Consider the following 13,963-nt stretch of genomic DNA (forward strand, 5'->3'; position numbering starts at 1 on the left):
GCCATGATGTTAGTTTTCTGAATGTTGAGCTTTAAGCCAACTTTTTCACTCTCCTCTTTCACTTTCATCAAGAGGCTTTTTAGTTCCTCTTCACTTTCTGCCATAAGGGTGGTGTTATCTGCATATCTGACGTTATTGATATTTCTCCCGGCAATCTTGATTCCAGCTTGTACTTCCTCCAGCCGAGTGTTTCTCATGATGTACTCTGCATATAAGATAAATAAGCAAGGTGACAATATACAGCCTTGACGTACTCCTTTTCCTATTTGGAACCAGTCTGTTGTTCCATGTCTAGTTCTAACTGTTGCTTCCTGACTTGCATACAGGTTTCTCAAGAGGCAGGTCAGGTGGTCTGGTATTCCCATCTCTTTCAGAATTTTCCACAGTTTATTGTGGTCCACATAGTCAAAGGCTTTGGCATAGTCAATAAAGCAGAAATAGATGTCTTTCTGGAGCTCTCTTGCTTTTTCGACTCTTCCCTCAGCTTCCAGTCATTTCCTCACACACATATTCTGCCTTATGCTTGTTGAGACCTCTGTGGACTTTCCCAGTTCTGTGTGCAGCTCCCTTCTCTCCAGCACTCTGGGCACCTCTGGGCTCTGTCTGGCTTCTCCCACCATGCTCCATAGCCTGGACATTCTTTAAACCCAGTGAGCTCAATTGATCATAGGGCTACCCTTGTTTCCTCTCTTAGGAACCACTGGGCCTCCTTGTTTTATTTCCAGTATCTTGAAAACTGCTGGGACTTCCCTGGTGGTCTGGTGGTTAAGAATCCGCCTTGTAATGCAGGGGATGTGTGTTTGATCCCTCGTCCAGGAACTAAGATCCCATGTGCTGCAGGGAAACTAAGCCCACAGCTACTGAGCCAGGGCGCCACAGAAAGAGACCCCACCCTCTGAAACATACCACGTGACACAGAGAAGGTTCCGCGTGCTGCAACTGAGACCCAACGTGGTGAAAGAGAGAAAACTGCCATTCACATAAGCTTCTTGTGTTTTTGTTTCAAGCGGCAAGATAAATCCATCTCCCATCCCTCCATCTTGACTGAAAGTTGAAGTCTCATGTTAACTCTTTCAATTAGATTTTATAATTTTCTTCACATATGTCCTGTGCCTTCTCGTTTAACCCAGGCTCAGTGTTAAGTGGCTCAGTGTCTTAAGAATCCACCTCCCAGTGCATGAGACACGGGTTTGATTCCTGGGTCGGGAAGATCCTCTGGAGAAGGAAATGGCAACCCACTCCAGTATTCTTGCCTGGGAAATCCCATGGACAGAAGAGCCTGGCTGGCTACAGTCCATGGGGTTGCCAGAGTCAGACACAACTTAACAACTAAACAACAACATTATTTTTTTTAATTAATTAATTCATTTTGATTGGAGCATAATTACTTTACAATATTGTGATGGCTTTTGCCATATATCAACATGAATCAGCCACAGGTATAGATGTATCCCCCTCATTCTGAACCTCCCTCCCCACCCCATCCCTCTGGGTTGTCCCAGAGCACCATCTTTGGGTGCCCTGCTTCATGCATCGAACTTGCACTGGTCATCTATTTTTATACAGTAATATACATGTTTCAAGGCTTCCCTGGTGGCTCAGACGGTAAAGTGTCTGCCTGAAACACAGGAGACCTGGGTTCGATCCCTGGGTCGGGAAGATCCCCTGGAGAAGGAAATGGCAACCCACTCCAGTACTCTTGCCTGGAAAATTCTGTGGACAGAGGAGCCTTGTAAGCTATACTCCATGGGGTCGCAAAGAGTTGGACATGACTGAACGACTTCACTTCACTTCATACATGTTTCAGTGCTATTCTTTCAAATCCTCCCACCCTCACCTTCTCCCATTGAGTCCAAAAGTCTGCTCTTTACATCTGTGTTTCCTTTGCTGCCCTATATATAGGATCATCGGTATCATCTTTCTAAATTCCACACACACACACACACACATATATATATATGCATTAATATACAGTATTTGTCTCTTTCCGACTTACTTCACTCTGTGTAATAGGCTTCAGGTTCATCCACCTCATTAGAACTGACTCAAATACATTCCTTTTTATATCTGAGTAATATTCCATCGTGTATATGTACCACACTTCCTTATCCATTCATCTGCTGACAGACATCTATACCTACACTGAGACCAAACTCCACCCAAGAGCCAGCAAGCTCCAGTGCAAGACACTCCATGCTAATCCTCCAGCAAAACAGGAACACAACCCTGAACATTAAAAGACAGGCTGCTCGAAGCCATAAGTTTCACATAAGCTTTCTTTGTTTGTTTGTAGAAAAGCACCATATGCGTGCTTTTCCACCTGTGCGTGTGTGCTAAGTCGCTTCAGTCATGTCTGACTCTGTGCAATCCTATGGACCACAGCCCACCAGGCTCCTCTGTCCATGGGATTCTCCAAGCAAGAATACTGGAGTGAGCTTCCAGTCCCTTCTCCAGGGGATCCTCTCAACCCAGGGACTGCACCTGCATCTCTTATGCCTCCTGCATTGGCAGGTGGGCTCTTTACCGCTCATGTCACCTGGAAAGCCCATGGACACCCAGAACTCATCTCTGGACACTGCATTGCCCTCCAGAGAGGATCCAGCTCCATCCACCAGAACACAGACTCAAGTTCCCCCAACCAGGAAACCCGCACAAGCCACTGGTCCAACCCCACCCACAGGAGCAGACTCCACAACAAATATATGCTAGACTTCCCTGGTAGTCTGATGGTTAAGACTCTTTGTTCCCAATTCAGGGGGCATGGATTCACTCCTGGTCGGGGAACTAATATCCCATGCCTCAGGCTTGGCCAATATATATAAATATATATGTATATGTATATACAGATACTAATAGTTATTGCTATTGTAACCTATTTCCTCCCAACTCCATTTCTAGGTATTTATTTCTAGAGTGGAGAAAAACTACTGATTTTTGTATATTTCACATCTGTCCTGAAATTGAACCATGCATTGTTCACACATTTCTTCAGCAGCAGGTAACAGGAAGATGAGAGGCAGGTGTCTAGGGCTGGCGCCGCTGCTCAGTGTTGCAAACAGAAATGCAAGCTCCACTTTCCTTGGCGCATTAAGTCTGTCCTCACGCTTGCTACTTCATGGCACAAAAAGGCTGCTGTTACAACTCCAGCCCTCTCATGTATGATCCAAGCAGGAAGAAGAACGGGGGAAGCAGGGAGTGGCTCCCTTACGAGGAAAGCAGAAGATTTCTCAGATTAGATTGTGTCATCTTAGCCAGAGCTATAGCAACCTGGAATAGCAGGTCAGTCAGGGGAAAACAAATGTTTAGCTGGAAATTTTACCACAAATTCACCCAAAAAAATCAGGGTTTGGTTGGTTATGAAGAGAATTGATATTGGACAGGCAATTAACAGGCCTTCAAGCTACTCTTGCATTCTTAGAATAAACCCTGCTGGCCCATATATTCTTGTAAATACCTTGCCAGATTCCATGTGACAGTGTGTTTTGATGTGTTTTTGTTTAAGGCTATTGCAATACTCAGGATTAAACACCTGAACTAAGGCAGTGGAAATGGGAAATGAAATATATTTATTTTCAGGAGCTTCCTGTTCAAGATAGTGGAGTAAAAGGATGTGCACTCATCTCCTGCCAGAGAACCAAAATCACAACTAACTGTTGAACCACCATCAACAGGAGGATGCTGGAACCCACCAAAAAAAGACACCCCACATCCAAAGACAAAGAGGGGCACAATCAGCATAAAGTCAAATCCCATACCCGCCAGTTAGGCGACCCACAAACTGGAGAACGATAATTCCAAAGAAGCTCTCCACTGTCGTGAAGGTTCTGGACCACACCTTCCCAGCCTGGGGATCTGACAAAGGGACTGGGAATCCCCAGGGAATCTGGCCTGGAAGGTCAGCGGGATTTGATTACAGGAATTCCACAGGCCTGGGGGAAACAGAGACTCCAGACTTGGAAGGCACGAGCAAAACCTTGCATGCACTAAGACCCAGAGGAAAGGAGCAGCGACCCAACAGAAGACTGAACCAAAACTAGCTGCTGGTGTTGGAGGGTCTCCTGTGGAGGCGTGGGTGGGCAGGGGCTCACCACAGGGATGGGGGCACTGGCAGCATCGGGCTGGGAAGGTCCGCCTTGGCGTAAACCCTCTTGGAGGTCGCCATTAACCCGACCATAGAGCATGTAGTCCCCAGGGCTGGGTCATCTCAGGACAAAAACTACCAGGAAGTGCAACCCACCCATCAGCAGATAATTGGATTAAAGTGTTACTGAGCAAGGCCCTGCCCACCACAGCGTGACCCAGTTTTTCCCATCACCAGCCCCTCCCGTCAGGAAGCTTACTCAAGCCTCTTAGCCTCCTCCATCAGAGGGCAGACAGAGCAAGAACCAGAGTCCCACAGCAGCTAAAGCAAAACCATATTACGTGATGATGAAAAAGCATAAAGTTATGGCCCAGAGTCCCAGATGAAGGGACATGTTGTTGCTGCTCAGTCACCCAGTCGTGTCAGACACTTTGTGACCCCAGGGACTGCAGCATGCCAGGCCTCCCTGTCCCTCACCATCTCCCAAAGTTTGCCCATGTTCATGTTCATTGCATCAGTGATGCCATCCAGCCATCTCATCCTCTGACGCCCTCTTCTCCTTCTGCCCTCGGTCTTTCCCAGCATTAGGGACTTTTCCAATGGGTCGACTTTTCAAATGAACAAGATACTGGAGTTTCAGCATCAGTCCTTCCAATGAGTATTCAAGGTTGATCTCCCTTAAGATTGATTGGTTTGATCTCCTTGCTGTCCAAGGGACTTTGAGGTGTCTTCTCCAACACCACAGTTCAATTCTTCGGCACTCTGCCTTCTTTACGGTCCAGCTCTCACAACCGTAAATGACCCCTGGGAAAAGCACAGCCTTGACTATACGGACCTTTGTCAGCAGGGTAACGTCTAAGCTTTTCAATACACTGTCTAGATTTGTCATCACTTTCCTGCCAAGAGGCAATCATCTTCCGATTTCATGGCTGCAGTCACCATCTGCAGTGATCTTAGAGCCCAAGAAGAGGAAATCTGTCACTACTCTGAACTTATCCCTTTCTATTTGCCATGAAGTAATGGGGCCAGATGCCATGATCTTAGTTTTTTAATATTGAGTTTTAAGCCTGCTCTTTCACTCTCCTGCTTCACCCTCATCAAGAGGCTCTTTACTTCCTCTTCACTTTCTGCCATTAGAATGGTATCATCCACATATGTTGAGATTGTTGATGTTTCTCCCCCATCTTGAGTCCAGCTTGTAACTCATCCAGCCCGGCATTTCTCATGATGTGCTCAGCGTACAGATTAAACAAACAGGGTGACAGCAGACAGCCCTGCCAAACTCCTTTCTCTATCTTGAACCAATCAGCTGTTCCATACAGAACTGTTCTAACTGTTGCTTCTTGACCCGCATACAGGTTTCTCAGGAGACAGGTAAGATGGTCTGGTATTCCCATCTCTTCAAGAGCTTTCCACAGTTTGTCATGATCCACACAGTCAAAGGCTTTAGCGTAGTTGATGAAACAGAGGTAAATGTTTTTCTGGAATTCTTCACTATTGTGATTATATAGCTATTAACTGTTTAACACCATTGTATCATGATTGGTCAACAGAAAAACAGAACTCTGTATCACCAAAACTATGATTTAATAGGAAAACCTGTAATCACTTTTTAAAATCCAGGTGCATATCAGAATTATCTTGAAATTTGTTTTTGAAAAATACAAATACCCAGGTATTGCTTCTTTTTCCTCCAGAGCTCCAGATGTTTCTAATGAGCAGTCATGTTTAAAAACAACTGGACTATGTGATGATCTTTTACTTTAGCTTGTTTCTTCTATTTCATATTCAGTGCTACCATTTCATTTAGTTTTCCAATTTCTCCATCTTTTTTTTTTTTTGATGTTTTTTTCTCAAGCCTTTCTCAAGCACAGTAGAAAAGCTTTTGTATACGTATCAATAATATATGTATCTTAGAAAATTTATCAATCTTTGCCTAAAAAATTTATGACATTTTGATTCCACTTGACTTCGTATGGATAGAACGCTAGATTTGTAATTTTAAAAAATAGATAGGCAACACATCACAAAGGTTTACTGTCTAGCACAAGAATTATAGTATCTTGTAATAACCTATCATCTCACACACTAGTAAACTGATGTTCAGAATTCTCCAAGCCAGGCTTCAGCAATCCATGAACCGTGAACTTCCAGAGAACAAGCTGGTTTTAGAAAAGGCAGAGGAACCAGAGATCAAATGGCCAACATCCGCTGGATCATTGAAAAAGCAAGCGAGTTCCAGAAAAACATCTATTTCTGTTTTATTGACTATGCCAAAGCCTTTGACTCTGTGGACCACAATAAACTGTGGAAAATTCTGAAAGAGATGGGAATACCAGACCACCTGACCTGCCTCTTGAGAAATCTGTATGCAGGTCAGGAAGCAACAGTTGGAACTGGACATGGAACAACGGACTGGTTCCAAATAGGAAAAGGAGTACATCAAGGCTGTATATTGTCACCCTGCTTATTTAACTTATGTGCAGAGTACATCATGAGAAATGCTGGGCTGGAAGAAGCACAAGCTGGAATCAAGATTGCCAGGAGAAATATAAATAAGCTCAGATATGCAGATGACCACCCTTATGGCAGAAAGCAAAGAGGAACTAAAAAGCCTCTTGATGAAAGAGGACAATGAAAAAGTTGGCTTAAAGCTCAACATTCAGAAAACGAAGATCATGGCATCCAGTCCCATCACTTCATGGGAAATAGATGGGGCAACAGTGGAAACAGTGTCAGACTTTATTTTGGGGGCCTCAAAAATCCAAAATGTTTCCAGTGGTCATGTATGGATGTGAAAGTTGGACTGTGAAGAAAGCCGAGCACCGAAGAATTGATGCTTTTGAACTGTGGTTTTGGAGAAGACTCTTGAGAGTCCCTTGGCCTGCAAGGAGATCCAATCAGTCCATTCTAAAGGAGATCAGTCCTGGGTGTTCTTTGGAAGGACTAATGGCTAAAGCTGAAACTCCAATACTTTGGCCACCTCATGCAAAGAGTTGATTCATTGGAAAAACGGGGTTGGGGGCAGGAGGAGAAGGGGACAGAGGATGAGATGGCTGGATGGCATCACCAACTCGATGGACATGAGTTTGGGTGAGCTCCGGGAGTTGGTGACGGACAGGGAGGCCTGGCATGCTGTGATTCATGGGGTTGCAAAGAGTTGGACACAACTGAGCGACTGAACTGAACCAACCTATACTGGAAAATAATCTCCAAAAAATGTGTATAACTCAATCATCTTGCTGTGCATCTGAAACATTATAAGTCAACTATACTTCAATAAGAAATATACATATTAAGAAAAATATATATATTTATTTTCAGAGGTAGCATCCAGGCTGTGGTCAGACCTAACTGCACAGAGATTAAATGCTAGAAGATAAAATAAGAGCAGAAATAGAAAGTACTACATAAATTTTAAAAGGGAATAAGCATCAGTGGTTATTAATTATAACTACTAAAGCTGAAGTTTTTGTGAAATTTTCTTGAGTTTCAGGTTTTTCTTAATTTGGAATGTTCTAATTAGGTACTTAGCATTTTTATCAACACACAGAAAAAATTATACCGATCTTTTACTCTTTAGTTTTATTAAAATAGGACTATTATTGCGATAATAGCATTGTAGTCTTTTTTTAATCTTTCAGATAGTGAAATATTTATAGATGAAATTATACATTTAGTATTTGCTTCAAAATAACATGAGAGTTATAGAAAGTGAATAGAAATGAAGATGAAACAAAGATTGGCATAAGTTGGTAATTATTAAAGACAGGCACTGAATTATTGTAGGACTCATTGTACTATTCTGACCACGTTTGCAATGGAAGCATGTGTGTGTATATTTACGTAAATATAAATGTATAAATACAAATACTCATTTTATTTATTGGCTGTGCTGAGTCTTTGCTGAGGCATATGGGTTTCTCCAGTTGCAGGGCATGGGCTTGTGGGATCTTGGAAAAGGAAAGGGCAAACCACTCCAGTGTTTTCACCTGGAAAATCCCACGGACGTAGGACACTCACAGGCTACAGTCCATAGGGTCTCAAAGAGTCAGACATGACTGAAGTGACTCAGAATGTGGGATCTTGGTTCCCCAAGCAGGGATTAAACCCAGGAAGGCAGACTCTTAACCACTGGACCACCAGGGAAGTCCCCAGATACGTGTTTTAAATGATACAATGCTTAGTAGGGACTCTCATCCACAAGATAGCTCCTTTCCAAAAGGGAACTACATCTGGCCACTGTTTACAGGAGGACAATTCCACTTCCTGAACTTGGTCCTAAGCAGCCCTCTATGGAGACAGCTGCTCCTGCCCTCCAGCAGCCACTGTCGTCTCCTCATCACCATCCTTAGCTATGGAGTCCACAACCCCGCATGGTTCCCAAGTCCAGTTCTAGATTTTATCAAATTCATCAAAATACTCAAAGTAACAAGGACTACACTTACATACGCTACCAGCATTCCTTAAACCCAAAATGCTTCAAAGATTCGTCATACACACTTAAAATACATAGAAAAATAATAGAATTTATACAAAGTAGATTTTTACAAAACAAGTACATTACAAGAAATATATCTTATATCCAAGCACAAAAAATGTGGAAATATACATGAAGTATACATTTAAGAAAAAACATTTATTTTTAAATGCTGGGTGGGAGGGCACAAACAGAGCTCTAGTTTACAGTGTAACTCTGAAGAGAACTTCAATTTGCTAGCAGAAATTTTCACTCTATTCTCAAGCTTCTAAACAGTTCCTGATGGGATTAGACGGCTGTTCCTCTTTCCAAGTTCTGCTTAATTTCAGCTGTATATTTCCCATAGAATCTTTCTGCCTTCTTGTTGAATTTAGCATTCCTCTCATTAATGTAGTCAATATCTGCATCATCATTATAAGGACGTCTCCGGCTGTATTTGTCTCGTTTTTCAATTCTGGGAGAAGAAAATAAATTTCACAACTGCTTTCCTTTTTGGTATTAATAAAACATGACAAAAAAAAAATCAGTACACTTAAACTAGCACACTTTGGGGAGGGGGAAGCCCAGTTTTCATCAAGATGAAGTTGAAACTGCCAATTAACAGCATATCCCTGGGTATGAACCATGAAATTCAGTAAATACAAACAAATCTGCAGAATGCTTCTAAAAGAACAATGATGCACTGCCAGGAACTGGATACATGAAGTAAAGGAAATGATTGTAACAGTAATTATATTATTAATTAATAATTATAATATAATTATATTAATAACCACAGCTAATATGAACAGAGTATATAGTATGTACTAGACACTAATCTTAATACTGAAGTGTATGAGCTCCTATAAATTAAATTCATTTTGCTCTGCCTGATCAATATCAGGAAAAACAACCCTATCAGTATTAAGAAACACAAATATGTAAGTTTACTAGAACATTTATACTTCTTTAAATCAAAGAGTGCCATGGTTGTTAAAGTAGAATTAAGAATAATTTCTTTAAGAGAATAATTTTATTTATAATTTTCAATTATAATAACTCAATTCCATCAATATTTTACATCTTCATTCCAAATCAAATGGATTCAATTCATACTTGCTCTCTGTCCCCAATACCACTAGAGATGCAAGGTCAGACATGAGCGAGTAGAACATCTATCTTAATTCATTCCAAGCACGTTATGTCCATTTTTTCACGAAACATTTAATGAGATGGCTGCTGTATGGAGTACTCACTGTTTTTCCAGGTCTAGGACCATCCTGTCGATTTCCTCTGTGGAAGGCACGTGTGTCCCATGAAGAAGACTGTTGGATGTTGGGAAAAACTCTTCTCCACTGAAAAGACAGCAACATGGTCTTGGAGTAACACTGCAAGTGCTCCACATTTTCAGGCTAAACTACCATTCATGAAGAGAGATAAAATACCTAAATGTCTTTACTGTGGGATCCTATCTCATCTTTTTTAAAAAAACAAGAGAAAAGAGGATACAGAATTGTAAAGGATGAAAGTTAAGAAATCACCTAGTTCAACACCTTCATTCTACAGATGAAAGAGCCAAGGGTCAGAGGTTAAAGGACTTGCTTCCAGCTTCAGGTTCTCTTTCCACTACAGCAGGCCAGCAAATTCCAGCCTCTTGTTTATAGAAACAGTTTTACTGGGACACAGTCCACCCATCTGTCTAGGACTACTCTGTGGCTGCTTTCACATGACAAGGGCAGAGTGGAGTAGCTGTGACAGAGCCCAGATAGCCTATAAGCCTAAAATATTCACTCTCTGGTCCTTTACAGCAGTTCACCTATCCTGGCACTAAAGCATTCTATGTCGCAAAATGTGAGTAACTACGGTAATCTCTCAACACCCAGTTGCAGAATGCCTAGCTAGCAAGATAATCATGTGGTTAGCTTAACTGCTGTGGATGAGCAGTAAACAGTGTCATCAAGACCTGAAACTATCCTTATACAGTTGTTGAGCATTTCTCTGGTGGTCCAGTGGTTAAAAATCTACCTGCCAGTGCAGGGGACACAGGTTTGATCCCTGGTCCAGGGAGATGCCACATGCCACAGAGCAACTAACCCCATGCCCCATAACTGCTGAGGCCCACATGCTCCAGGGCCCATGTGGGGCAACTGCTGTGCCTGAGTGCTGCAGTTAACGAAGCCGGTGCACCAAGAGCCTGCGATCCACAGGAGAAGCCACCGCAGCGAGAAGCCCACACACCTCAATGGAGAGTAGCTTCAATGGACAGTAACTCCCACTTGCTGTAACTAGAGAAAGCCCACATGCAACAAAGACCCAGCACAGCCAAGAAACAGCAACAACAACAACAAAACCCAGCTATTGCTAATCTATACCTAAGCACTACAGTGTGTATTTATGTATATATGTTTATGTAAACACAAAAGTTTTAATACATCAATACCACTTCAGGATGAAAACAGGACTTGCATTAATCCTGTCAACTTACTGCTTTTCTCTCAGTCTCTCATATGTTTCCATGTCTGGTTTGATCTGTTTGGTCAGCCGATGATACTGGCGAAGCTGGGCAGCAGCATAATCTAAAAGTAAAATGAGAATTGGAAATGATATATTACCTTATTTGATCATTACTATTCAGAGAAAAATCAAAATTATTAGCATAGCCTGTATCCTGAAGATCCTGACCAACAGGCTTTAATTTTAGCACTGAATAAAGGAATCCAGCTGATTCAACTAGAGCCTTTTTCACTTCTGCCATATATGATGTATTTGTATTTTTCTTAGGAGTATAAGTCTATTACAGAATATTCCATGAAGAGGCATATCCTTTCTTAAAACCAGAAACACTGAAGGCATGCTTATCTCAGAGGCCTATTCAATAAAGTTCAGTCTTACCCGAAAATCCCAGGTCGGGGTTTTTCCTCCTCTTTTTTCTCTCCCATCTTTCTGCATCTTCTGCACTGATTTCTAGCAACTTCACTTTCTCATAGTCTTCCCCTCTCGCTGCACATTCCTAAATGAAAGGGAAAAAAGCTAATGCTTGCCCTTATGATACAAGCAATTATTTGAACTATTTTAAGTGAATATAAAGCAATACATTTAAAATAACCATTACTATGTGAAGGAGAAATTTGCTTATCTGCTACTATATAAGAAGTGAGTACATCAATCTACAAAATAATAATTATTCAACATTTATCCAGTGTCAGACCCTCTCTTAAATGTTCCAAATGCACTGACTCATTTAATTCATAATTAACTCAAGTAATTATTACAGATCCCATTTTACAGATGAGAAAACACAATCACAGGGAGATTAAATTACTTGCCCAAAGTGTTGCAGCTGATAAAGAGCTTTTTTTTACTATCTCAATACAATAGAACAGACCACTTATGAGGACAGCAGAGCAGTTCCTAACCTTTTTCTTTTCTTCTTCCTGTAGTTCCCATTCCAAACGAGCCTTTTTGGCTTCCCAATTTGCAGGTAACTTAAGTCTTTTATCTTCTTCAACAACTTCCTGGTGATTTAATTTACGAGCTTCATTCTAAAACCATAAACACAAAAAGGTTGTTGGCTGAAACATAAAAATAAATCCAAACAAATTTTCACCACTTTAAACAAGGCCAAGTAGACACATTAACAAGGGACTCCATTTATCCTAAAAGCAAGAGAACCATCAAAGGATTTTAAGCAAGGTCTTACATTTGTATACAGTCAAGAAATGTGTTGAGCTGTACTGGTGTGCTATTCCAGATGCCTGGAGGTTAATGTCTCACATTATGAAAAAAAAAATATTCTACTTTCAATTCCCTTTTAATCCTAATTCAAGGAAGAAGCCTCAATTTGAGGCTTGCGCTTTAATACCTATCATAGTATCTCTAATCTTTCCCAAGTACTCTGCTCTTTAGATATTTTAGCAGTTTACCTTATGGCAAGTGAAAGGCACTCCCCATTTAAATTACTGTATGAAGAGTCTGTTTTAAAATAAATTTAACTGCATAAACCAAAACAAGTATACTATCTCAGGGACACCTTAAGTTAGATGTTTGTTGGGTCACAGGCTGGAGGCAGTTAGTCCAGGAAGATGTGTCTCTTAATATCCAACCCCATGTTCTTTACACAGTCCCTCCAAGTAAATAGGTAAGTGTGTTTGATTCTGTATCAAATTTTTCTGGGTAAAGAAACAGACTTCTCTCAACCTGTCATTCCTGCCATCCAGACACCAAGAACACACGTGTGTTCAAAGCTGAATGTGCTACACAGAAGGAAACAGCAAACCACAGGGAACTGGAGACATTTCAGTGAAAAGGTTAACACCTACTTACAGAATTTGAGTCTATATCGGGTGACTGCAGGAAGCTCTGGCTTAGGCAGGATCAGAAAGTCAGGGCATACTCTGATTGTTTTTATGAACATACTTAAGTTTTTATACGGGAGGCAGGAGTAAGGGAGTGAGGCTAGTGCTATATTTACCACTGGTCTTAGCAGAAGACGGTGGGGTCATTTCTGTGGTTTGTATCGCTGTGCATTTGTCACACTGTGGTAGTCTGAGTCTGGGTGAGGATTTTGTGAAACCATGGCCGAGCTATCAGTCAGGACCCTTTGAGTTGAAACAGTCAAGAGCTGCTTTTTTGTTTCTTGGCTCCAACTGCAGCCAGCTGTTTGCTGGACTCATCCCTGATATGAATTCCTTTCCTTTGCATGTGTTCCCTCTGTTTGGAAGAGCTTACTGGGGTCATACTGCAGAGAGGCTGTTAGTGAGAGACCCCCCAAACTCGAAAAAAGGTTTGGAGAAAGTGTGTCCGTTTCCAAAAGTGACTCCAATGTGCTGCCAGGTTGAGAACCACTGGGACAGAACTTTCATCCAGCTCTGCTGATCTGTCACACGCACAGGTGAGCCTTCCTCTTCCCTCCACAAATGTGCACGGGCCTGGCCAGGTGACAAGTGTCAGGTGGCCTCCAGGACAACTCACCCGCTTCAGGTGCAGCTCCCGGAATTTGCGCAGTCTCTGTTCGCGCTTCTGGGAGGCCAGCTCCTCGGCTCCTGCGGGAGGCTGTTGCTCCTCTGCTCCACCCACCGGCACCTATACGGAAGAGGAGAGGCCGAGTAAGGGCCGGTTAGGCTTCTCCCGGTCAGCCCAGGTGAGTCCCCGCGGGCTGGGCCAGGCGCTCATCGCCGATCCTGGCCCCACATTATTTGCGCCTTCCTGACCCGGCACACAAGCACTTCCTCCACTTCTCGCCCCTGCTGCCCTCAGAACCCTCCCCAACTAAGAACCCTAGATAGAACCAGCCGCACGTACCTTCTCGGTAAGAGTCGCAGCCGCCATCTCAAGCTTTCCTTTCCCACTTCCGGAAACAACATCCAACACTTCCGCCGACCTTTGGACTGTCGCGTCAATACATAATAATAGCCTACCATAAA

The 13,963-nt window shown here is 42.4% G+C and overlaps 1 protein-coding gene across 1 annotated transcript; it reads right to left on the minus strand.

The window, feature by feature from the left end:
• Positions 1-7,640: 7,640 nt before the first annotated feature.
• On the minus strand, positions 7,641-13,927 carry SYF2 (SYF2 pre-mRNA-splicing factor). The gene is made up of 7 exons (XM_010830071.1): positions 13,842-13,927; positions 13,512-13,622; positions 11,957-12,082; positions 11,433-11,550; positions 11,026-11,116; positions 9,797-9,895; positions 7,641-9,015 (listed from the first exon to the last, which is right to left on the minus strand). Exons 1-7 carry the CDS (start codon positions 13,866-13,868, stop codon positions 8,850-8,852), a joined length of 738 nt encoding a protein of 245 aa, XP_010828373.1. The 5' UTR covers positions 13,869-13,927; the 3' UTR covers positions 7,641-8,849.
• Positions 13,928-13,963: the final 36 nt, after the last annotated feature.

The sequence above is a fragment of the Bison bison genome, unplaced genomic scaffold, assembly GCF_000754665.1.
Source record: "Bison bison bison isolate TAMUID 2011002044 unplaced genomic scaffold, Bison_UMD1.0 scf7180017864516, whole genome shotgun sequence".
In the NCBI taxonomy this organism is placed as follows: Eukaryota; Metazoa; Chordata; class Mammalia; order Artiodactyla; family Bovidae; genus Bison; species Bison bison.